General features: G+C 42.6%; 1 protein-coding gene across 1 annotated transcript in view; it reads left to right on the forward strand.

Moving 5' to 3' along the window:
• The window catches only part of Mpp4 (MAGUK p55 scaffold protein 4), a 40,070-nt gene extending 17,105 nt beyond the window's left edge, over nt 1-22,965 (forward strand). The window contains 11 exon segments of the mRNA XM_034497793.2: nt 1,263-1,280; nt 2,447-2,485; nt 4,928-4,948; nt 9,081-9,095; nt 10,756-10,797; nt 12,815-12,985; nt 13,914-13,994; nt 18,302-18,395; nt 19,588-19,696; nt 20,748-20,882; nt 22,434-22,965. Of these exon segments, the coding sequence (XP_034353684.1) occupies nt 1,263-1,280; nt 2,447-2,485; nt 4,928-4,948; nt 9,081-9,095; nt 10,756-10,797; nt 12,815-12,985; nt 13,914-13,994; nt 18,302-18,395; nt 19,588-19,696; nt 20,748-20,882; nt 22,434-22,625 (917 nt within the window). The 3' untranslated portion in view covers nt 22,626-22,965.
• Nucleotides 22,966-23,329: the final 364 nt, after the last annotated feature.

Consider the following 23,329-nt stretch of genomic DNA (forward strand, 5'->3'; position numbering starts at 1 on the left):
CACAGATCTGCAAGCCACACACGCTCCCGTTTACTGTTTTCTATTTTTTCCAAGCCAAAGATCGTTTCCCTTAATGACCAAAAAATAGTTTTTGTTGCGGTTGTCTGTTTGCTTTTTGTTTTTGACCGTGTCTCATGTAGCTTAAGCAGGCCTAGTGGCCGAAGATGACTTTAACTCCTGATCCCCCTGCCTCCACTTCCAAAATGTTGGGTTACAAGGTATATGCCACTACTCTCAGTTCTCAGAGACATTTTCAAAAGAGAACATGCATGCAGTGCCCTCTCCCTGATACTGTGTTATCTCAGTTACGGACATATGTCTACCTGGTTCCAGTAACAGTTGTAATACCGCCTTTTCTCTCTTAACTTTTCTTCAGAAGCACTTTTTGCATCATAATCTTCCTAGTAACATTTTATTTTGAAAAAATACTTAACCAATATAGATGGGAAAAATCCTTTAGTTCACATTCCTGTTTTATTGACCAAAGGTCTGTGAAGATGCTATTGGTCTACAGTGACCAGAGGTTGACCTGACATCTGCCTGTGTGCTCTAAGTATGATTTATGTTCGGTATTTTTAAGAGTCCACATAGTTTGCCTGGCCCTGTTAGTATTGGCACACAGCCCTGAATCTGGGCCCCCTGAGGCTGGACCACTGACTCAGAGGACCAGCTTTCTCAGGAAATGCTTCTGATGAACAGCATCATGCCCCCAAGCTCTTAGATCACTTCTTTTATCTGTCACACACGATGCTACGGCTTGTTTGTTTGTTTGTTTGTTTTCTCTGTTTAAATTTTATTGTGTAGAAACACAGGACAGGGCATGGGCGGGCTAGAAGTGAAGAGGGATAGGCCATTTAACTAATCAAGTTTTTGAAAATCCCAGTGCTAAGTTAGATTATGCACGATTATCAGAGAGTTGTTTACTTATTGTGATCCCTGTTCTTCGATCTCCTCCCCCTCCCCTCCCCCCTTCCCTTCCCTCCTAGATTTGAGTTCCTAAGACATGCTGCCCTAACTCAGACTTAGAAGAACACAACTCCTACAGAGCATGTTGAGAAGGCAGGTGGTGCATTTGCCAGAAGCAAGTAGTTCCCCATTTCCAGCCGTTCTGGAGCATACATTCATTTCTGAAGGGTGGTCACTAGGTGTCTCCATGAATTCTCTGAACACTGGTTGCAATGTTGGTGCTTTGCTGTTCTGGCTCTAAGTTAATCTGAAAGACCTAGAATGTGAACTGTGTTCCTTTCTCTCCCTGTCGCCAGCACTGTCTATGGAAGAAGGTGAGGAATGGGATTCAGGAAGACACCCTTATCTCCAGATACTCCTAGGAATTTCCTCTAATCCTCAGAATTCATTTCTGCTCTGCTCTGCTCAGCTATGGGAAGCTACTTCTACGTATCTGGTCATGTGTAGCACAGAAGGGTATTTATTCTGATCTACGAGATCAAGGAGGGGATGTAACGTTTATTCACAGCTCTGGAGTCTGACAGAGCACAAGCTAAGACCTCAGCGGAGTTAAGCTCCGCAAGGCTTTGTGTCCAGTGTTTATACAAATTTCATGACATTGTAAGAAAATTACTATTCTTATCTTGTATATGAAAAAATTGAGGTTCTGGACAAAGCAATGATTGCCTGAAATTGAAAAAGGTAGTCTAGAGATTCAAGCTTTCTTCTGGGGGGCTCCATGTTGAAGGTTAAATGGGACCTTCAGGGATTGCCTTTCCATTTGTTTATGTGCATGTTAATACTATGCTTCTATCTGTCAGTCAGTCTGTCTGTCTATCCCCCTCTCCTGTCTCTGTTTTTCTCTCCTGTCTCTGTCTCTCTCAGCTGTAATGAGGGAAGTAGCTCTTGCCTTTTTGCCAAGGATGAGTCTCTGTATTAAGTGTTTTCCACTGCAAGAGGTTCCTGTGGCCAAGATGGACATCTGCACTAGCCTTAGGGTAGAAACATAAATATTCAGAAGGCAGTTTGGCCATATATCAATAGTAAATTATGCCCTAGGACCTATGACATCCAAGCCATCAGTTTTGGTCCAGGTTGTCAATATCAGTTTTGCATTTCTTTCCATGGATCAGGCTTCAAATCCAATCAAAAAGTAATTGGCTAACCCCCAAACAATTGTGCTTCCGTTGCACCAGTGGGGTCACCCTGCCACCTTGTCAGCAGGGTAGTATTCAGGAGCCAAGCTGCTGCTGTGCTTTCCAGCAGGCTGCATATTTCATCTGGCACTGTGGGTACCAGCCAGTGCTGGTATTCAGGAGTACTTCATGCCCTACCGTTTGCAATGTGCATGTTTCTCCGACACAGTAGAATTTGTCTTATCTCTCCAAGAGAACAGTAGTTCTAAGAGTCGTACTGAAAGGTAGTCTGAGTTTTGTCAGCAAGTTTTGTGTGTAATGTGGGCACATTTTAAGCCCGCCCCCCCGTCTGTGTTCTTTTGTAGAAGACAGCATGAAGATTGATGAGAAGTGTGTGGAAGCAGGTAACAGTTCCTCCTGACTGAGTCACTACCAGAAGAAACATGAAGCACCTCAGCTCTAGATGACCAGAAGCAGAGATGTCACGGGGCTGCAAGCCCTTCTTCTGGAGGCCATGTAAAATGAGTCCAGTCCATGTGCCTTTATTGTGATTCCAAGAAGCAAAGCCGGGGTGTCTCCAGGGTTCCCTCTCAGAAATGATCTCAGGACAGAGATAAGCAGTGACTCAGGCAGTGAGACAGCCAGAAATGTCCACGATCTTTGTGGAATAATGAAGAGTGTGGTACCAAATACTTAAATGCAAAGTAGATTTTTGCTATTACATATAATGATTCTAGTGTAAGCAGATGGTGATGGGTTCTAAACCTTGAAGAAATAAATAAGACACTTTATATTTTTATATTTAATGGGGTTTGTGAATTCTAAAAAGATTTTTCTCAAATTTAGCAGTGGTACTAGGCCTGGCTCATGAACCACTAGGTTTTATGAGGAAGTTGCAGAGGCATTGGTCTGGTAGGTAATTTGGTTTTCTTTTGAGACAAGCTCTTCGTCTGTATCCAAGGCTGGCCTGGTACTCACTACATAGTCTAGGCTGGCTTCTGCTACTCAGCAATCCTCATGATGCAGCCTCCTGAGTGCAGGGATTATAAGAAGGAGCCATCATGCCCAGCTCTGCCAGGTAACTTTGTCATGACATTGTGGGCTAGTGCAGTGTTTTGATATGAAAGATTCATCTACATATTTCTCAGACCAGTTGCAGAATAACGTGGACATTTTTTTTTAAAAAACCAAGTTCCATAATCTGTTTTTTTTAAATTAGTACTATTTACTTCCTTTCTACAATTTAAATTAAAATTCCATTAGTCGATACGTTGACATAGTTCAAACCCCTCAAAAGCATATTCGGATAGAAGTTCCACTTCCTGTGTTTCCCCTCTTCAATTTCCCTTTTTAAAAAAATGATGATTATGATGATGTAGGTTGTGTGTATGTGTGTGTGTGTGTATGTGTGCATGTGCACACGCACATATGTGCTTACATGCATGCACTCACATTATGTGTAGGGGGTCACACATGCCGTCATGAATGTGTGGAGTCAGAGGACAGCTTTGAGAGTTAGTTGTCTCCTTCCAGCTTTAACTGGGTTTCAGGGTTCAAACTCAGGTTGCCACACTTGGGCAAACAAGCTCTTCCACCCACTGAGCCACCTCACGGGCTTGGTTCCCCGTTTCTGTAGTTTCTCTCCAAACATACTCTTTGAAGATGCAGGCGATGGCACACATTCTTCTCCCTGCCCCACCCCTGACCTTTGACAGTGCACCAGGTCCAGCTCTGATGTGCGTGGCCTCCTGCCTCTGTGTATCTTAGAGATGGTTCTGTCCTATGTAAAGAGCATCTTTGTAGTTTTTTTTTTTTTTAACAGTGTACTGAGTTTCCATTATAAGCACTGGCTTTATAAATATGTATTCCAGTTATGTGAGTGCCCTTAGTGGGGGCTGAGCCTGATCTAAGGATGCCTGAAGGGTCACACTACTGTGTGTTACAACTGTACTCTCGCACAAATGATAGTTTCTTTATTTTTAATTCCACTTTCAAAAGATAACAAGAGGGGCAGACAAGGTGGCTCAACTGATAAAGTTGCTTGCTGCATGTCCTCTGACCTCCACACGTGTCATGGCATGTGCAGGCCTGCATATTCTCTCTCTTCCTCTCTCCCTCCTCCCTCTCCCTGCTCCTTCTTCTCCTCTTACATATAGTACTAAATAAATGTTCTAAGTTTATCAGAATAACAAAAGTCGTTTTAACTACTGAGGGAGTTGATTTACCTCATCTTTCTGTCACTTGGACAAGAAGCCACTGGTTGGGAGACCCTGACTTGGCAGGGAGCTCCCACCACTGCCACACTGATGACCTTTGGAGCAGTCTCCTGTGCCACACACAATAGTTTTGAGGAGTTACTTGTGGTGTTCCCCCCCTTTTTTTAAAGATACTTTTATTTATTTTATGTATATGAGTACACTGTAGCTGTCCTCAGACACACCAGAAGAGGGCATCAGATCCCATTACAGATGGTCATGAGTCTCTATGTGGTTGCTGGGAATTGAACTCAAGACCCCCGGAAGGGCAGTCAGCGCTCTTAACCACTGGGCTATCTCTCCAGCCCATGTTCCAGTTTTTTATTTATTCTCTTCTCTCCTGTTATCTACTTTTTAAATACCCTGCTGCATTGCTCTTGGTAACCACAGCCCATCTATCAAATGCTGTTCAGCTCTTAAAGACATATGTATGTCATAGAGCTAACACTGACTTGATCTTGATCTAATGCAAGCATTTTAAAGCAGTGAATGGGCAGAAGCATGGACTAGGCTTGCACTTCTAAAATGTAGACATGGTGTAGACAGTCATGTAATGATAATTTTGCTTTTCACCTCTACTGAAAACCACAGATGAAGAAACTTTTGAATCTGGTAAGTTTAAAAAAATGCATATTTAGTACCAACTTTTAAATGTATTTTTTCATGTTTTGGTCTAATTTAAACATATTAAGAGATATAATAACAAAGTGATATTTTTAAAAAAGAATTATTCATTTATTTCATGTATATGAGAGTACACTGTAGCCTTCTTCAGACACACTAGAAGAGGGCATCTGATCCCATTACAGATGGTTGTGAGTCACCATGTGGTTGCTGGGAATTGAACTCAGAACCTCTGGAAGAGCAGTCAGTGCTCTTAACCACTGAGCCATCTCTCCAGCCCAACAAAGTGATTTTTTTTTAAACGAGACAGTAACATGAATTTAAACCGTGTGAGATGACAGGTTCATTGGCTTCACGACAGCGTTTATTCCCTATACATATTTACAAATATGCTGCAGGCCTCAGATACGGACAACACAGTAGTCATTTTTGAGCCACTGTAAATTTCACCTAATGAGTCACTTCTCTTAGGACCAGGGCTGTCCAGGGGCATTTGGATTCCTGTGGGGGCAGGGTCTGATAGTTTCATATATTAAGAGTATTAGCATCCTTTAACTGGTAGGATTAAAATGCTAGTGTCCTGAAGAGTATACAACCAGCTTCCACTAAAAAGGGTTGTCTGTAGACCAGTGGTTTTCAGTCTGTGGGTTGTGATCCCTTTGGAGGTTTCATTTCAGATAACCTGCATATCAGAAATTACATTACAATTCATAACAGCAAAATTACAGTTATGAAGTAGCAATGAAATAATTTTATTATGGAATCATCACAACATGAAGAACTGTATTAAAGAGACTCAGCATTAGGAAAGTTGAAAACCACGGTGCTAGAACCACATATGTTCCTACCAGGCAACAATAATTGAAGATCAAATAGGTAGCTCTTTAATATATGATATGGATATAAACTTTATAAGATGTGGTGTAGAAGGCTGGGGAGATGGCTCCATGGATAAAGTATATGCCATATAAGCATGAGGTCCCAGGTTTGAATCCCTAGAACCCATGTCAAGCAGGAGGTGTGACACATTGGTGTGCATCTGTAATCAAGTGCCCTTATGCTGAGGCATAAGGCAGGAATCACTGGAAGCTTTCAGGCCTGACACACAGTGGAGAAACTACGAGGAGACTTTGTTTCACCCAGGGTGGAAGGTAAGGGACCTACATCCAAGGTTGTACTCAGGCCAGTCACACGTGGCTGTGACACATGTGAGTACACCCGTGCGCGCACGCACGCGGTGCACCACACACACACACACACACACACACACACAACACACACGATCACTCTTCTGGAAGACGCATAGAATGAAGAGTTGTCTTGTAGTTTCTGAAGCCCTTATTCCACAGTCTGTTCCACGTTAGACAGTAAATAAGATGTGAAGTCCAGGCTTACTGGAATAAACTTTCTCGTTTTTGATAGTATATTACTTGTTATAATGCACTTTTCAGTGTCTATTCTTCAATATATCACTGACTCTGTCAGTAGCAGAATAGATTCTGTATTGTGTTTGGCTTGTTTGTTAAATGGGCATGCTCCTAGACCCCCAGTTTCCTTCAGTTTCTCCATTTCCTCAGGCTGAAGTTTAGAGTCTCTGTGCCTCAGGCTACTGTAACTGAAGGGGCTTCCTCCTTAACCATGGGCACAAACCAGGCTGGTGTCACTCAGCACCCGGATGTTAATGTCCACCTGCCCCTCTGCTCTTTGCTTCTCTGTACTTCTGTGAAGAATGGCCGCAGCTCCTCTCACTTCCTCCAGTGCTTCATCACATGAAGTAGATGTTAACGCCTAGCAGTTTCTTCTATCTCCTAGAAAACTCGTGCCTAAGAATTTATATTTTGATATGTATATATTTAATTTTTTTTCTTGTTTAATTTTTCCTTTACAGTAGAGTTAGGACATTGTAAGAGGATATTGTATCACACATCGAAATATGTGATAGATTATTTCTCCAATTAATTCATTACATATAGAGAGAGAAATCCGGGGCTGGAGAGATGGCTGAGAGGTTAAGAGCACAGGCTGCTCTTCCAGAGGACCAGGGTTTGGTTCCCAGCACCCTTATGATGACCCACAACTATCTGTAATTCCAGTCCCAGGGGATCTGATGCCCCTGCCTGGCTTTCTCATGCACCAGGTGGTAGAAAGTTTTAATCTCAATCCAGGCTTTTTAACCCTGCCTTGATCATTCAGTTTCCCGATAAAAGACACTTTTATTATTTACAATAGGCCTTAATCGGGACAAGAGCTGGGCAGACATCTCTCCTGTATGCCTCTACTTTCCTATGACAACCCAGAGTTACTACTTATTATGTTTTATCTGGTGGCTTCTCCTCCATTCACCTTCCCCTCTCTCGTGATTCACCTCTGATCCCCCCAAGCCTGGGAACCCCAAGCCCCACTTATGTCTTTTCTGCCCAACTATTAGCTGTCGGCATCTTATTCACCAATCAGAAATAACTTGGGGGTGGGATAACATAGATGTGCAGACTCGCTCATCTCTGGGGCAGCCAGGTCTTGAGGAAGCAGTATTAGCGTTAGAATACAGGCAGCATCAGGCCAACCCACTACATTGAGGCATGCACATGGTGCACATGCCTACATGCAGGGAAGTGATCTTATACATACATACATACATACATACATAAGTAAATCACTTAAAAATAGAGGTGCCAGTGTAAGTACTCATCATTAAAAGACAGCATGAAGACAGGTGGGGCTGGGAACTACTCAACTGCTTTATTTACCACCTACATTTTTTTTTCTATGTGCCCATTTTCCCTGAGATGGTTGGCCCATTTGGGATAATTTTAATTTTCTGTTCTTGGCTCAGAGCATGTGATTGACTTCTTTAGCATCTTTAGATTACATTTATCTTTTTTTGTTCTGCTTATCTCATCATTTTTTTTTTTTCTGGAAAATGTTCTGCACTCCAAAGTGAAACCTGAGACCCTGAAATACTCACAATGTCTGTGAAAGGAGAAGCAGCGAGCGTGTGGAGTGGGCACACTACAAACTGGGGCCACAGGGTCCGAGTGTGACTGTGGGCTCTGTGGCCTTTCACCTCTCCAACTGTCAGGCTCCATCCCTTTAAGATGAGCAACACCCTGCATACATAAGTTCAGAGGGAGCATACAGTAAGCACCCTGCATACATAAAGTGTTCAGAGCTGAGCATACAGTAAGCACCCTGCATACATAAAGTGTTCAGAGCTGAGCTGAGCAGTCAGTAAACTTCATATGAGTGTTGCCTGGTGTTGTGCTTATGAAATTGTTCATAGGGGGTGGCCAGCTGCTGGCTCTCTAAGACCAGCTCTACCGGGGAAAGCATGCAGCTGACCCAAAGTTCTCAAGAATGTTTTTCATTTGACTCTCGTAAGAGCTCAATTAAGGCCCAGTTAGTGTCCAGCTGGCATGTTTTCTGAGTAGATAAGCGTTGGCAGTTGTTCATGACACTTAACTCCTGTTACTTGGACTACTTAGTGAAGAGTTAGGCTCTTCAGTTTCAGTCTCTGCCTCTGAGTGAAATATAACGTAACCTTCTTGAATTTCTCCAGGGTCAGTGATACAGTCTATTTAACTAGAAAAACTGTAACAACATCGGCAGAAAACCCAGTTACTTGAATATGTCTATATAACAACAAGCAAAAATACCCAACCAACCACCAAACCCCACCCCACTACCCCAGCCTTCACAGGACCAGTATAGAAGAAAGCATATGTGTTAGGCCATCCAGGGCCAAGAAGGAAGGTGTCAGACTGCTGGAGAGTGTCCCTTATATCATCCTTCCCAGGATGGCGGTAGGACTGGGAGATGAGAGAAGGCTCAGCCATTGCCTTCCTCTATTTTCTTTCAAGTACAGTTTTGTGCCAATCAGTAGTCTTCATGGATAAATGGCACCTTCAGGGACAGTCTTGAAATATAACTTGCAGGACATCCCCCAGCAGTAGAGTCAGATCACTGAGTCCCAGGGGTGTGCTTTTCATCCGCCCTGTCAAGTTACCAGCTAAAATGGCGGCATGGCTTCCCTGCTATGCCTTCCACATTCGTTAAATGATCAACTTAATCTTTCCCAAGATTAATTCTCTGTGTCTCTTTCTTCACTGGCTCAACTATCCAGAGGAGCTGGCAGAAGGTAAGTGTCCGTTTTCATCCCCTGCATTACCACTCAGGTCTCTCACTGCCACAAAGCAGCAGCATAGCTTCCTAGAAGAGATGACTTCTAAAAGCCCAGAGGCCAGAAGTGGGCATCAACTCCCTTGGGGCTGGAGTTACATTTACAGGTGGTTGTGGGCCACCAACAGGGATGCTGGAAATTGAACTCCAGTCCTCTGGAAGAGCCACAAGCTCCCCTAACCGCTGAGCCATTTCTCCATCCCCTGGTGTTTTCTTTGTAATTCCAAATGCAGTATTAAAGCCAGGTACAGTAGCAAATGTCTCAGCACTTGGGAGGTGGTGGCAGGAGGATCATGAGTTCAGGGTCACCCTCAGCTACATAGCAAATTTGATGCCAGCCTAGACTATCTGAGACCATGTCATAACAGACAAAATAACTCTTAAAAATAAGGTTAAAGAAAATTATATATGTGAGTTAATCCTATAAACAAATGTTTGTTATTCATTATATCAATAACCAGAACAGACCCGTTTAAATTACAAGGGATTTTATAACTGTGTTTCTGAGTTCCAGTAGAAGCCTGAGTGAGACTGTGGGGCTGGGCATCATCCCCTCCTTTGTCTCAGGTGTTTCTGGCCACCATAGAGCAAGTTCTGATTTTTTTTAAAATGGAAATAATCAATCTGATTTTGGCTTTCACTTGAAGACGGTGGTCTTGCAGACCCTGTAGTAACGCTGTGATGGACAGTTTTAATTTTAGTTATTTAGGAGATAAAAACCTAGTAAAAACCTTTGTCTTCATTTCATTACCTGTTTCTATGAGAAAATATCTTGTCGGAAGCAACTTACAGGAGAAAGGATCTGTTTAGCTTACAGTTCTAGGTTGAAGTCCATCATTGTGGGAAAGTTAAGGCAGAATCTTAAAGCAGCTGATCACATCCCCAGTCACGGGCAGAGAGAAAACGCATGTATATGTGTTTGCTGTGCTCAGCCTACTTCTCCATTCTTATATAGTCTGGGACTCAAACCCAAGGAGTAGTGTTGCCCCAAATGAGTGTGTTTCCTCACCTCAGTTAATGTAATGAAGATTATTCCCCCAGGTGTGCCCACAGGCCAGATGCTCCTCCCAGGTGACTAGATTGTCTCACATTGACGATTGAAACTTTCCATCACAGTGTTACTACAAGGTCCACAAGACCACTGTCTTCAAGTGAAAGCCAAAAATCAGCTTGTTTCTTATTTTTGTAATATCAGCTTTTAAAGGATGTGTTTGAAAATGCATAATCAGTATATTTTACTGTGACCATATTTTAAAGACAAGTTCTCAATATATAGCTCAAGTTGGGCACAAGATTGTGGTCTTCCTGTTTTAGCTTCCTGAGTGTTGGGATCACAGGTTTGTCCCATGCCCTGCTTCTTTCTTACAACTTTAAACAAGTCTGAAATAGCTCTCTATGCTCCGTCTTTCTAGACAAATCCTATGTTATAATGCTAAAGAGATGGCATAAGAGCAACGGAATGGGGAGAGCAGAAAACAGGCTTAGTAGGCTGCCAAGGGCACAGTGGGCTGGCCTGCCACCCACGGAGGACATCACTTGGAACAGAAGATGCTGCTGTGCATTTTCTTGTTGCATTCCTGTCTTGGTCCTCACATAATCTCCCGTTCTCTATGTTCCAGCTAAAGAGGAATTTGTCGGCAACGGGCAAAAGTTCTTTATCGGTAGGTGGCAATTGATAAGAGCTAAGTGTTTGTTGCTTTCAAGTGCTATTTATGCTATCTGGGTGCCCTGCTGAAAGCCACCTTTGCTGATGAATCTCCCCAACTCCTTTCTTGTTCTGACTTCCCTCTGTTTTTTTTTTTTTTTTTTTTTCTCTCAGCAATGATCTGACCTATTGATTACTCATTGTTATTTATCTAATTTAATTTGGATATCTTTTAATTATTTGGTCAAACATACATCTGCTCACTTATTCCCCAGACCATTCTATAACCTGTCTGTCTTACTCTAAAGAGATCATCAGTTCTATAGCTATTAAAACCATCTTTTAGAAAATAAAGAAAAAAAAAACAAAAAAAAGAAAAAACAAAAACAAAACAAAACAAAAAAAACCCCATCTTTTATGTCCAAATTCTATAATCTGTCACCTGAGGAGAGTTCCCTAAAGTAGCAGACCTCCCTCATAAAATTACCCTGGAACCCCCTTTTCACACAGCGGGAGAACAGCACAGAGGTGTAGGCTAAAAGCCAGAATGTTAGCTCCAAGCCCAGATGTTTCCGGGATCACTGGAGGAGAGTTAAGACACAGGGGCTGCCTTTGTGCCTTACTTCCGGAATTATTGACCCCAGAGCTGTTGAGTAAGCGGCTACACAAAGGTGGGGAATAGGGAGTTCAAGCAAGGCCAGGGGAAATCTGTGGACAGCCGTGGCCTGGTGCCATGGTCAGGGCCAGAGGAGACAGAGAACAGCAGCTGATGGTCAGCCCCTCTGATACCCACAGCCTCCATCAAGGTGTGCCCTAGCCCTGGGACTGTTGCTTGATATAAGTGAGTATTTGAGGACAGTAAGAGCCAGGGCTGAGGAGGGAGCTGCACATGAGGAGAAGGGAAATTTACAGCGAATCCTATAGTGTAGCATTATACTGTAGGTGCTGGTGAGGGTTTCTCAATATAGATAGATACGATGTAACTGTGTCTGTGTGTTTATAGAAACACATACAGTTTCTGACTCTGCCTTCAGAGCGGACCTGCAAATGGCTGTGGAAATACCAAAAAGGTTTTGATGCTGTGGCAGAAGAATTCAGCCAAGGATAATGACTAACGGGTCCTACTTTTGCAGACGGTGCTACCATCCTATGTAATCACCTAAGCTGTCTGTGATAGTAAATCCATCTGAAAAATGGGAGCCATAAGACTACCCAGTGTTTCTACCCTGGCCACAGAGCTTCTGCAGAAGGCCCCAACTGCTCTCCCTGAGGACCTGATTCCTCTCTACAGCAACCAAAGGAATCCTTCAGAAACAAGCCAGGCCATGGCCTTACTGTTCGAAGGCCCCCTCACACATCGCTCAGACCCGATGCAACATTAATCTTGCCCCGCCCCGCCCCGCCCCGCCCCGCCCCGCCCCGCCCCGCCCCATGTGATCTGGCTGTGATCCTCAGCACGTTTCTCACCACCTTCCCGTTACTACCTTGCAGCTCTTCAAATCATTCACTGTATCTTGGCATTTGTTCTATTCTGCAGACAGCACCTGAGCTGGCCCCTTCTGCACTCAGGCAATTTCTCATGGCCAGCTTTTCTGATCCTTTTACTGAACTACTCATCCTAATAAACCACTGCCACTCTCTGACCTCTCACCCTTTCCCGAGCTCTGTGACTGCTTTATGTTTCCTCCTCCGTGAATTGCACATTTCCTGAGAAGATGACCTAGATTATTTGAACACTCTATGTTAGCATAGTCCCTGGCATCCAGTGGATGAGCGATGCCACTTACAAATATGGGACATCACTAGCTACTTCTTGTTTTGTTTGATATTTCAAGACAAGGTCTCACTATATGGGTGTCCTGGAACTCACCCTGTCTTTTGACCAGGCTGACCTTGAATTTACCGAGATCCTCCTGCCTCTGCATCTGATTAACGGTGTGTGTGCCACCACACCCAGCTCCCTATCTGCTTCTTAAAGCAGCTATCTGCCCTGTCCTGACTTCGAAATTTTTGTGCACTTCCTCCCTCTTCAGCTGGTTTCCGCCGCAGCATGCGCCTCTGTCGCAGGAAGTCTCACTTCAGCCAGCTGCATGCCAACATGTGTTGCACCTGCAGCTGCTACAGTGCGGTGGGTGCTCCATACGAGGAGGTAGTGAGGTACCAGCGGCAGCCGACAGACAAATACCGCCTCATAGTGCTCGTGGGTATGTCATGCTCTGCTCAGCTCTGGGAGTTATCCTAGATTTAGTGTTTTGTGTTGATAGTAACAGTAAGGTGGGACTCTTTATAGACTTTCATCTAGAAATGTTTTAAAGGCCTGCTTGTATGTGTTTATAAGAGAGCTTTCAAAGGCAAGTTTCCTTTGCCTTGTCTGCTTCCTCTTCTCCTTTGACCTACAGTTGAACATGGTGTACTATGGTATGTAGGAGCCTGTGTATTAACAGTCTCAAATATGATGGAGTTTATACTTTTATCTGTTTAGAATTTGGTCTAGAAGTATGTATGGTCTACCCCAGCCTGCATCACTAGTCCATATTAAGAAAACAGCTTAGAAAAATCCCATTTCTCTAAGAAATGTTTAGCCATGTTCTTAATAAACTGTCTAACTCTTCTGAATGCACCTTGGACAATAAAGGACTTGGTTGATCTGGTTTTGTGACCAAGACCTCTGCAAAGTTGGCTCCCTGAAGCAGTAGAAAACCATAGCTCGCCTGCCTCCAGCAGGGCCTGACAGTGCTTATTCAACCTCCTGTTAGAAATGCGACAGCATCCATGGGTGACAGAGTTGCATTCTGATTGAGACTTTTAAAAAGAAGGGCCATGTCTCATATTATCTGATGCAAGCCCAGTGACTTCCCAGAGCATCAACAGTAGTGGAATTTTCTGGAGGCGACAGATCCTATGATTCCTCATCTATTCTCTGGATGTTGGAGTGGTGTGGGTTATTTCATGAGTCACTGGGAGAATGATGTTTTCTGGTTTTGTTCCAATCATAAGACGGGTCACTATGGAGTTTCCCTAAAAATGCATTTGCTGTCATGTTCCCGCATCAGCATGACTGCAGGGATGGCTGTGCTGTGGAACCCTGTGCATCCACATCTAACTATTTCTGCTGTGACTTTCTGTCTTCAGGACCTTCTGGCGTTGGAGTCAATGAACTGAGAAGACAGCTCATTGGATATAACCCCAGCCGTTTTCAAAGTGCTGTGCCACGTATGTTCATTTGTCTTTCTTGGTGGCTCAGGTTTTGGTAAAACTTTGTCTCTGAACGTGCTGGTTTCACTTCACTGTCACACCTTTTCTTGTAAAAATGTAAGGGCCAGTCCTTAAGTAGTTCTGCCTGTATTCATTTTAATAACTATGTCAGTATAATGGCATAGTGTACTAGGCTAGGCTTTCAAAAGATAATTCTTATATCTTTTTCTTTTGAAGTGGAAGGTAGTGGACAACCTGTGGGAGTCAGTTCTCTCTTCCTACCATGTTGTTTTCTGAGAATCAAACCCAGGTCAGCAGACTTGGTGGCAAGCATCTATGTCCACTTAGCCATTTCCTTGGCTCTTTTCCTTTTCTTAGTCATATATATTGTAGGACCTGGTTCTGATGCTTTGATCTGCATGTGAATGCTGAAGGTCCTGTTCCCCAATTGGCTCTTGTGTCAGTGGCTAACATCAGGATGGAAGAGGTAGGACTTCCAGGTTCCTGGAGGCAGGCTAGGAGGTTAAGGAAGAGGAAAGGAATTAACTATGCTTGAGAGAGAGAGAGAGAGAGAGAGAGAGAGAGAGAGAGACCTCAGCCACGTGAGATCTCAGGTAGAGTGGCCATTGGCTGCTTCCCTAGATGGGAGATTAGAAATGCAACCAATGTAAATGTAGGATGTTGAGCAAGGAGGAGGTAACCAGGCAACTAAGCTAAGGGCAGATGTAGAGTGTTGAACAAAGAGTAAATGAAAAGGCATGCTAGCCGTGGGAGGCTTAGAAGAGCCCAGTCACAGTGCTGTAAATCAGGTTAAATATGTGTGTGTGTCCAAAGATCCAAGGGAAACAGAGAGTGGCTGGTAGCCCATGGTCCACCTAGAGCTTAAAGCAGTGTAGTAGAAACTGTGTGCTACAATACATGACTATTCAGGATACAAAGTATTTTTGTAATAATGGCCAACATAGTATTTATCACCTTTCTCACACTATTTCTAGCACCTTTATGTTATTTTTTATCTAAAGCTTTTAGTATCCCCATATATAATTCTATATACATTTTAAGTGTTATTATCACATACCTTTGGCTTTTTAAAACCACATTTTCTTTCTTTTCTTTTTGGTTTTTCGAGACAGGGTTTCTCTGTATAGCCCAGGCTATACTGGAACTCACTCTGTAGACCAGGCTGGCCTCAAACTCAGAAATCTGCCTGCCTCTGCCTCCCAAGTGCTGGGATTAAAGGCGTGCACCACCACTGCCCGGCAAAAACACATTTTTTTATTTCCTTTTACTTATGGCTTTTTCTACTAAGTTCCTGGTTTTCCAGAACTCTGACTTCTGAGAAATAGTCTTTCAGATGTTCCTCCATTGCCTATGGAGAGCTATGTATGTGTTTCTAACTTTAAGACCCTGGAAAACTTAAACTCTAATATGTTACTATGTATTTTTAAATGATTTATTTATTTTTATTTTATGTTCATTAATGTTTTGATTGCATACATGTCTATTTGAGGGTGTCAGATTCCCCTGGAACTGGAATTACAGTTGTAAGTGCCCTGTGGGTATTAGAAATTGAACCCAGGTCTTCTGGAAGAGCAACCAGTGCTTTTAACTGCTGAGCCATCTCTCCAGCCCCATTATTGTGTATTTCTACTAGCGTTTACTTTTCAATAAATAATTTAAAAATCGCACAAGAACACTTTATTATAAAATAGAGAGGATCTGGCTTAAGATCCCTAATTTTTGGCAAATGGAAGGTTTATAATGATTGGATAAAGCAGGTTTGCACTGAGGTGAAAATCTTTAGAAAAGGAAAGTGGAGAATCTGTAAGGTACCAAGACATATCAGTGGGTGAAAGGTTCAGGGAAGGAGCCTACTGGGGTATTCATAGGGGTGTGTTTTTAATCAGTACTGTAAGATGATCTCCAATGAGTGTGTATGCTTCAAGGAAGATGGGGACATTTGGGACACTATAGAACATCTTATGTGTTCCCTGCATCCTGGGGAAGCATAAGATTGCAGTCAGAATTATAACTGAAATGGCATCCAACAGGGGCAATGGTGGAGCCATCCCACGCACATTATAGAATTCACTACCTCTTGGGAGCCTTAAGTTTTGCTGGCTTTTCTTGTCTTCAGCAGGAAACTGCAGAAGAAATTGCATAGTTATAGAATGGAATTTATGAAAGTCTAAGGACATGAAGAGGGGTTTGAATAAAAAAAAAAAACAAAAATGACCCCAAAGTGATATCTTCCTCCTGAGCCCCTTGGAGGTTGATCACTGAGGGCCTGTTGCAATATCCTTACATGTCATTTTCATTGATCTATTTCATCCTTAAACCTTGTCGAGTGTAAGAAAAGATTATTTTTATTAATAAGGGTAATTGTAAGAACAAGCATTACAGCATGTAGGACGTGGAATTGGAATGAGGTGCTGTGGGAAACTCTGATAAGGAAGGTCAGAGTCCACCATTGACCAGATAGCATCTGGGCTCAGGGCATAATTCAAGACTCCCTAAGTACCAGACCTTGTCTGGGGAATTCAAAATCCCCACATACACCTCTACCTGGGGGTGTCCTGCAGCCTCAGTTAGATTATAGGATCAAGTTCCTTTTCCTGATAAAAACTCGGTCAGCTAGCACCTGAGATTCCTGAAATGCTTCCCCATGCTAATGAGGCATTTTGGTGTCCTAAGCCGTCAGCCAATGACCTTTGTGCATCCTGGATGTTTCTACCTACCATTCCCCAAGACTTTATAAACCTCGAGTCATCAGCTGGTCCTGGTATGTGTTATTGGCTGTAAGTACTCACAGGGCTTCCAACCCCCATCCGCCCTTTACTCTCTCCTGTCATTAGTCTCTGCTCCCTTTTCCCTCATGGACCTTATTGGCTGATAATCCATAAGGGTGGGGAGAACACTAGTGTATTATTCTTTTTAAATATTTATTTATTTATTTATTTATTTATTTATTTATTTATTTAATGTATATGAGTACACTGTAGCTGTCTTCAGACACACTAGAAAAGGTCATCAGATCCCATTACAGATGGTTGTGAAGCCACCATGTAGTTGCTGGGAATTGAACTCAGGACCTTTGGAAGAGCAGTCGGTGCTCTTAACCACTGAGCCATCTCTCCAGCCCCAGTGTATTATTCTTAAGTTCTAGAACCTGAACGAATACCTGGAATATAGTAGATACACGGTATGTGTTCATTGTTACTGTTAATAGACAATCATTAAATTATTTTTAGATATTTGGGGGAACTTGTGTTTTCCATACCAGATGCCACTGAAACATAACATTGAGGAATCTAAATCTAAATTAGTGGTTTTCAACCTGTCGTTGCAACCCCTTTGAGGGCTGAACAACCTTTTCACAGGGTTCACTTAAGACTATCAGAAAACATAGACATTTACATTGTGATTCATAACAGTAGCAAAATTACAGATATGAAATAGCAATGAAAATAATTTTATGGCAGGGGGGTCACCACAAAATGAGGAACTGTATTCAAGGGTCGCAGAATAAGGAAGGTTGAGAACGTCTGGTCTAAATTAAAGAGGTCACATCAAAGAATCAAATTGAACACTGATTTGTCAAGTTTTCCCCTTTCTTTATCTCCAAAACCTCTACTTTGATATTCATGCTTTGCCAACACTGCACAATGCCATGGTCTCCCTCCCTCCCTTCTTCTTCGTCCCTCCCTCCCTCTCTCCTTCTTCCTCCCTCCCTCCTTTTCCCTCCCTCTCCCTCCCTCTTCCTCTCCCTCCCTCTTCCTCTCTCTCTTCCTCCCTCTCTCCCTCCCTCTCTCCCTCCCTCTCTCTCTTCCTCTCTCCCCTCCTCAAATCTGAGACAATCTGTTGTAGTAAAAAGCAGTTTAGGAGGAAGCACTCATCTTACAATGTGAGCAAGCTGCTTACTCTCCAGAAGCTGAGCTACTTATCAGTAAAATAACAGCATATCTGCAGTGTGAGAGGTACAACGAGCTTATCAGAAGTACATCAGCCCAAAAGAGACATTGTCATTGCTATGAGGGCGAACATGCACTTTGAGCCTCACATCTAGTTCGGTTTTACCTAAGTAACAGCAGGTGTTCTCCTGTCTGATATCATGATACGTGTTCTTTCCCAAACTATGAGCAATCAGTAAAGGTTTGTCATGATGGAATGTGACACAGGACCGCACATTTTCTTACCACAGTTTGGGGTTGCTCTCTTGGTTCCAGCGTCTTTTCTGTCTGTCTGTTTAGGTGTTCATTTATTTGTTTTAGTTGGCAATCTCTATCCAAGCATATATTTCTGAAAGTTCTCATTATCTTTGGTAGATACCACCCGTTCCCCAAAGAGCTACGAAATGGAAGGGCGTGAGTATCACTACGTGTCAAGGGAAACATTTGAAAGCCTCATGTATGGACACAGGTAAGGTTCAGAAGCCAATTCTTATTTCTGGTTATTTGACAGTAGCTTTTATGCATTAGCCAAAGCTCTCAGCAGTAACTCCTCGTTTTAAGAGCTGAGGAAGCAACATGCATTGATTTAGTAGAGCCGAGCTACAAGCTTCAGGGAAATTAAGAGAACTTTTTCTTGTTCATCTTGTATTGTGTAGCTCTTCCTACTGCGCTCCACATCTGTGCCCTATTTTGCTTTCTATTGCCATGAAAAATACCAGGACCAAAAGTAGCTTGGGGAGGACAGGCTTTACTTGCTGTACACTTTCACATCACAGGTAACCATTGAGGAAAGTCTGGACAGGAACTCAAGGCCTGAACTTGGAGGCAGAAGCCATGGAGGATTGTCGCTTGCTGGTTTGCTCCTCCTGGCTTGCTCAGCAGGCTTTCTTAGGTAACCCAGGATCACCTGCTCAGAGGTGACTCCACTCACAGCGGGCTGTGCCCTCCAGTATCAATCATTAATTTAGAGAACACCCTCACAGACTTGACTCCAGGTAGTCTGATGGAGGCCACCCCTCAGCTGAGAGTCCCTTTGCAGGTAACTCTAGCTTATGTCAAGTTGACAAAAACCTAACCAGCACAGTTCATATAACTACTGCTGATGCTTTCTGCATGAAGGTTGTTTCCTTTGTGTTGAGGACTTGCACTCTTGGCGCCACAATGTTGGTACCCGTACTCTGCCTCAACGCTTTGGGGCTAAGTGCTCTGGTCAAGAGAGAGAGTGGGGTTGCAGGGGCAGAGACACAAAGAATGGAGACAAGACAGGGTGTGATCAAGTCTCAAGTCTCAAGTCTCTTTTTATCAAGTCTCTTTTATTGAAGGGAATTCTGAGGTATTTATACGCTTTTGCCACGTGCCTTGTAGGCGCGTGGATACCACGTGCCTTGCAGGTGTTGATACGACGTAAGCCTTACAGGCGTCTATAGCGTGGACAGCACGTGCACCGTGCGCCTTGCAGGCGTGGCTACCACGTGCGCCTTACAGCTGGGGGCAGTAAACAGCAACACAAAATATGTGGGATATCAGAGTGTGCTTCAGCTGTTGTAGGCTATTGAAAACCAAATCTCTTATCAGGGTATATGGTTCCAGATGGCTGCAGAGATAATCTAGCCGCTTTCTGCTAAAAGTTGGCTCCCAACACCTTTGTCTTGTTCTCATAGGATGCTGGAGTATGGCGAGTACAAAGGCCACCTGTATGGAACCAGTGTGACTGCTGTGCACGCAGTTCTTGACGAAGGGAAGATCTGCGTCCTGGATTTGGAGCCTCAGGTGGGTCTGCAGTTGCACATTTCCCATCATGCTAAGTCACAGACGCATGTATCGTCATCTGTGCTGTGCACGTGTCTAAGGCTATGATTGAGACGTGCTATTCAGTTATACTTTTAAGAACAAGACCACCTCTCATATCTCAGGGCCAGGGCATTCCCCAAAATGTTAATGGGCAACATTTTGTTTTAGTTGGAGAGAGAATTTTACTTTTCATATCCACAACCATACTTGAGTGGATAAACAAACATAAAGGAAAAAGTCCAAATCTTTCCTGCTTTGAATACAGAGCACAAACTTGTCAAGGTAATGTCTTGTGGAGGAAGATACTGCTTTATACAAAGCAGTATCTGTGCTGGCAAAACGGTATTACATGCTTTAGCCACATGTGAGGGGAGCAGGGATGACTAATACTATCCGTGTAGACCCAGTTTTTCCGTCCTTGCACTTTTTTTATTCACCTAAGAATGCACTTTGTGTGCTAAAGAAAATTAGGGAAAAAGCATTTTGGTCTTTCCTGGGTCAGAGCTAGTGGTCAGTAAGATGGAAGTAGTGTCCAGGGTGACGGGCTAGCCAGAGGAGAGGGAAAAGAGGACAAATGGACCTTTCCTGAATTTTGTTTTTGTCACATGAGGTTGTATATAGGAGTCTATGATCAGTGAACAGCATTCTGTCATTAGGACTTAATAAATAGATCAATAGCTACTCAAAGCTAGAAAGAGGAAGGGCCAAGATTCTAACTAAATTTTGATTCTAGAACCATCATCATTATTAAAATGTTTGGATTTTACAGTTGAGGACTTGGGGCGCATGAGACTATGATCATGTTGACTACAGGAAGCTAGGACTTCTACTTTTAATTTTTAAAGAATGTATAATGTGTATCTGAGTGTGTTGAAGCCGGAGGATAACTTTCAGGAGTCAGTTCTCTTCTACCGTGGGCTCCGGGGACCGGACTGGGCTCATCAGGTCTGCCTGGTTACTGCTTCCACAGCCGAGCCATCTTCCTGGCCCACATTTGTCTTTTAATTGTGCATTTAATTTTTCTATATAGGATATTCTGTTGGCTCGAACCCGTGAACTGAAGCCCTATGTTATATTTATTAAACCACCTAATATGAGCTCTATGAAACACTCTCGGAAGAATGCTAAAATTATTACTGACTACTTTGTGGACATGAAGTTCAAGGTAAACCATGCCAGAATCGTGGTATTACTTTCAGTTATTGAAAGGTGGAGAGCTATCAGGGTTTGGCTGAAGGCCTTTCCCTGTTTTCCTCTTTATTTGACCCTCTTCTAAGGAGCAGTTCAATAAAATGGTTTTAAAAAGTAAAAACCACTGCTGTTTCCACAGAATCCTTTGAAAGTTTTAATGAGTAATCTCTTTACAATTTATCCTTTTTAACTAGGTGTTGGTGGCACACACCTTTAATCCCAGCACTCCGCAGGCAGAGTCAGGTAGATCTTTGAGTTTGAGGTCTACACAGTGAGTCTCAGGACAGCCAGGGCTACACAGAGAAACCCTGACTTGAAAAATAAATCAAAATCCAAGCAAATAAACAAAACCCCCCAAATATATATTTTTTATTAGATGTCATTTACAATTATTAAAATAAGGTTTAATAAATGCTATTTTTCTGAGTTTAAAAAAAGACCCATAAACTACAATCTGCAAAGCCAAACAAATGTATGGATAAGCCTATTTCTATTTTTGAAGTGGCTTTACTTATTTTGTAAAATGTTATATTGTTATACCTCATCTATAAAATATTTCACAAAAATGTTTATTAATAATGATACAAGAGGAACAGTCAGGTGAGCTCATTCTAGATGAGGCTTTCCATTTATGAATGGATATGTGTATTTAAATACATTAAACCCACTTCAGAAATTAAAAGCCAAAGCATATGACTTACTAAAATGTAGAAACCTTAAGGGCATATAAGTCAGTGAATTTTTATATGTATGCACCTGGATTATTATCCAGATCCAGACATTACGGCTGTGTGTGTGTCTCTTAGGGCCAGTAAGATGGCACACTGGCTAAAGGTGTCTGTTACCAAGCCTGATGACCCACATCGTGGAGTCCTACAAGTTGTCTTTTGTTTTTTACGTGCACGTGCATACACGCATACACACACACACACACACACACGAAGTAAACAGATGTATACATTTTAGAAATGAACTACTATAGTAAGTACATGAACTACTTTAGTAAGAAATGAACTACTATAGTAAGTTCAGTAGAATTGACCATATTTTAAATACAACAGCTTCACAAATTTGCATGTCCTTAATCTCCATACTGTTCCAATTTTAGGATGTCCTGTCAAAGCAAGTTCAAAGTATTTTTATATTATACCTAAGTATAGTTTTCTCTCTATATATTTCAATTACCATGAAACTATGGTTTTCTGGTTTGACTTTTTGACACGACAGTCTATTTTCTAAGTCTTTGGGGTTTTTAAATTTGTGTCCTTGTTAGGTATTGTGGTGCCCACCTGAAACCTCAGCACTTGGGAGGGTGAGGCAGAAGAATCACAAATGTAAAGCCAGCTTGGTTTATACAGCAACACTCTGTCTCAAAAATCCAGAATAAGGAGGGGAATATAAAAATAAAAGCATATAGAGGATGCGTAACTGACATAATTGTTTTTATAAATACCTCATGACTTTGCCAGCAGAACACCTGATGTCTTATTGCCTGTGCTATTCATATTTTTCAATCTCTCTGAAGGATGAAGATCTACAGGAGATGGAGGATTTAGCCCAGAAAATGGAGAGTCAGTTTGGCCAGTTCTTTGATCATGTGATTGTGAATGACAACTTGCAAGATGCATGTGCCCAGCTGTTGTCTGCCATACAGAAGGCTCAGGAAGAACAGCAGTGGGTACCAGAAGCATGGGTTTCCCCTGGCACTGAATCTTAGTCTCCTCTTTAAAGCTGGAAGCTTAATAGTGTGTCAGAATTAACAGCTGCCATTGAAAACCGCAGTATTTGTCCCATTAGAACCGCAACTATAAAGTGCTGCAGTTTACTGTATACAGTAAGCCGTAGCCGTACAGGCTATAAATAGCATCGTGTAACTCCATGGAGCTACTCACTTGGCTCCCAGGCATTTTCCCGCTGCTTCCCCATATGAGCTAATGGTAGAGATGTGAATTATGTTGTCGCTGTGAGAATTTTACAGATCTCATATGGTGTTTGTAAGATTCAGCTTTCAAAAGCCTCTTCTAAATAAATCAGACTATTTAATGACAGAAACTGTATTTTACTTTGTAAAAATTTTGTGTTATTCTTGTTTTACAAAAGTGCCTAGTTTACCAACTAAGCTAAGAATGGTTAACACACACACATCTAATAAGGAAACCTATGACACTGTTATTTCCAAACCCGCAAAGGACAGTCCTGGACCCTGTATATGAGCTCCAAAATGAGGATGTTGGTACAGAGTCTTAGTCTCCCTAGATCCGAAGCTTCCCTGCACCTATGTCTGTTCATCTTTATATCTACACTTCCCTCCATTCTACCGATTTTTAACTGTAACTGTTCTCACTGACGAAACTATCAGAACTGAACATTCAAATTATATTCCTAGGCCGGCAGGGAATCTAGGAATCTGGGCCTGCCAGT

This window comes from Arvicanthis niloticus, chromosome 3, assembly GCF_011762505.2.
Source record: "Arvicanthis niloticus isolate mArvNil1 chromosome 3, mArvNil1.pat.X, whole genome shotgun sequence".
Lineage (NCBI taxonomy): Eukaryota > Metazoa > Chordata > Mammalia > Rodentia > Muridae > Arvicanthis > Arvicanthis niloticus.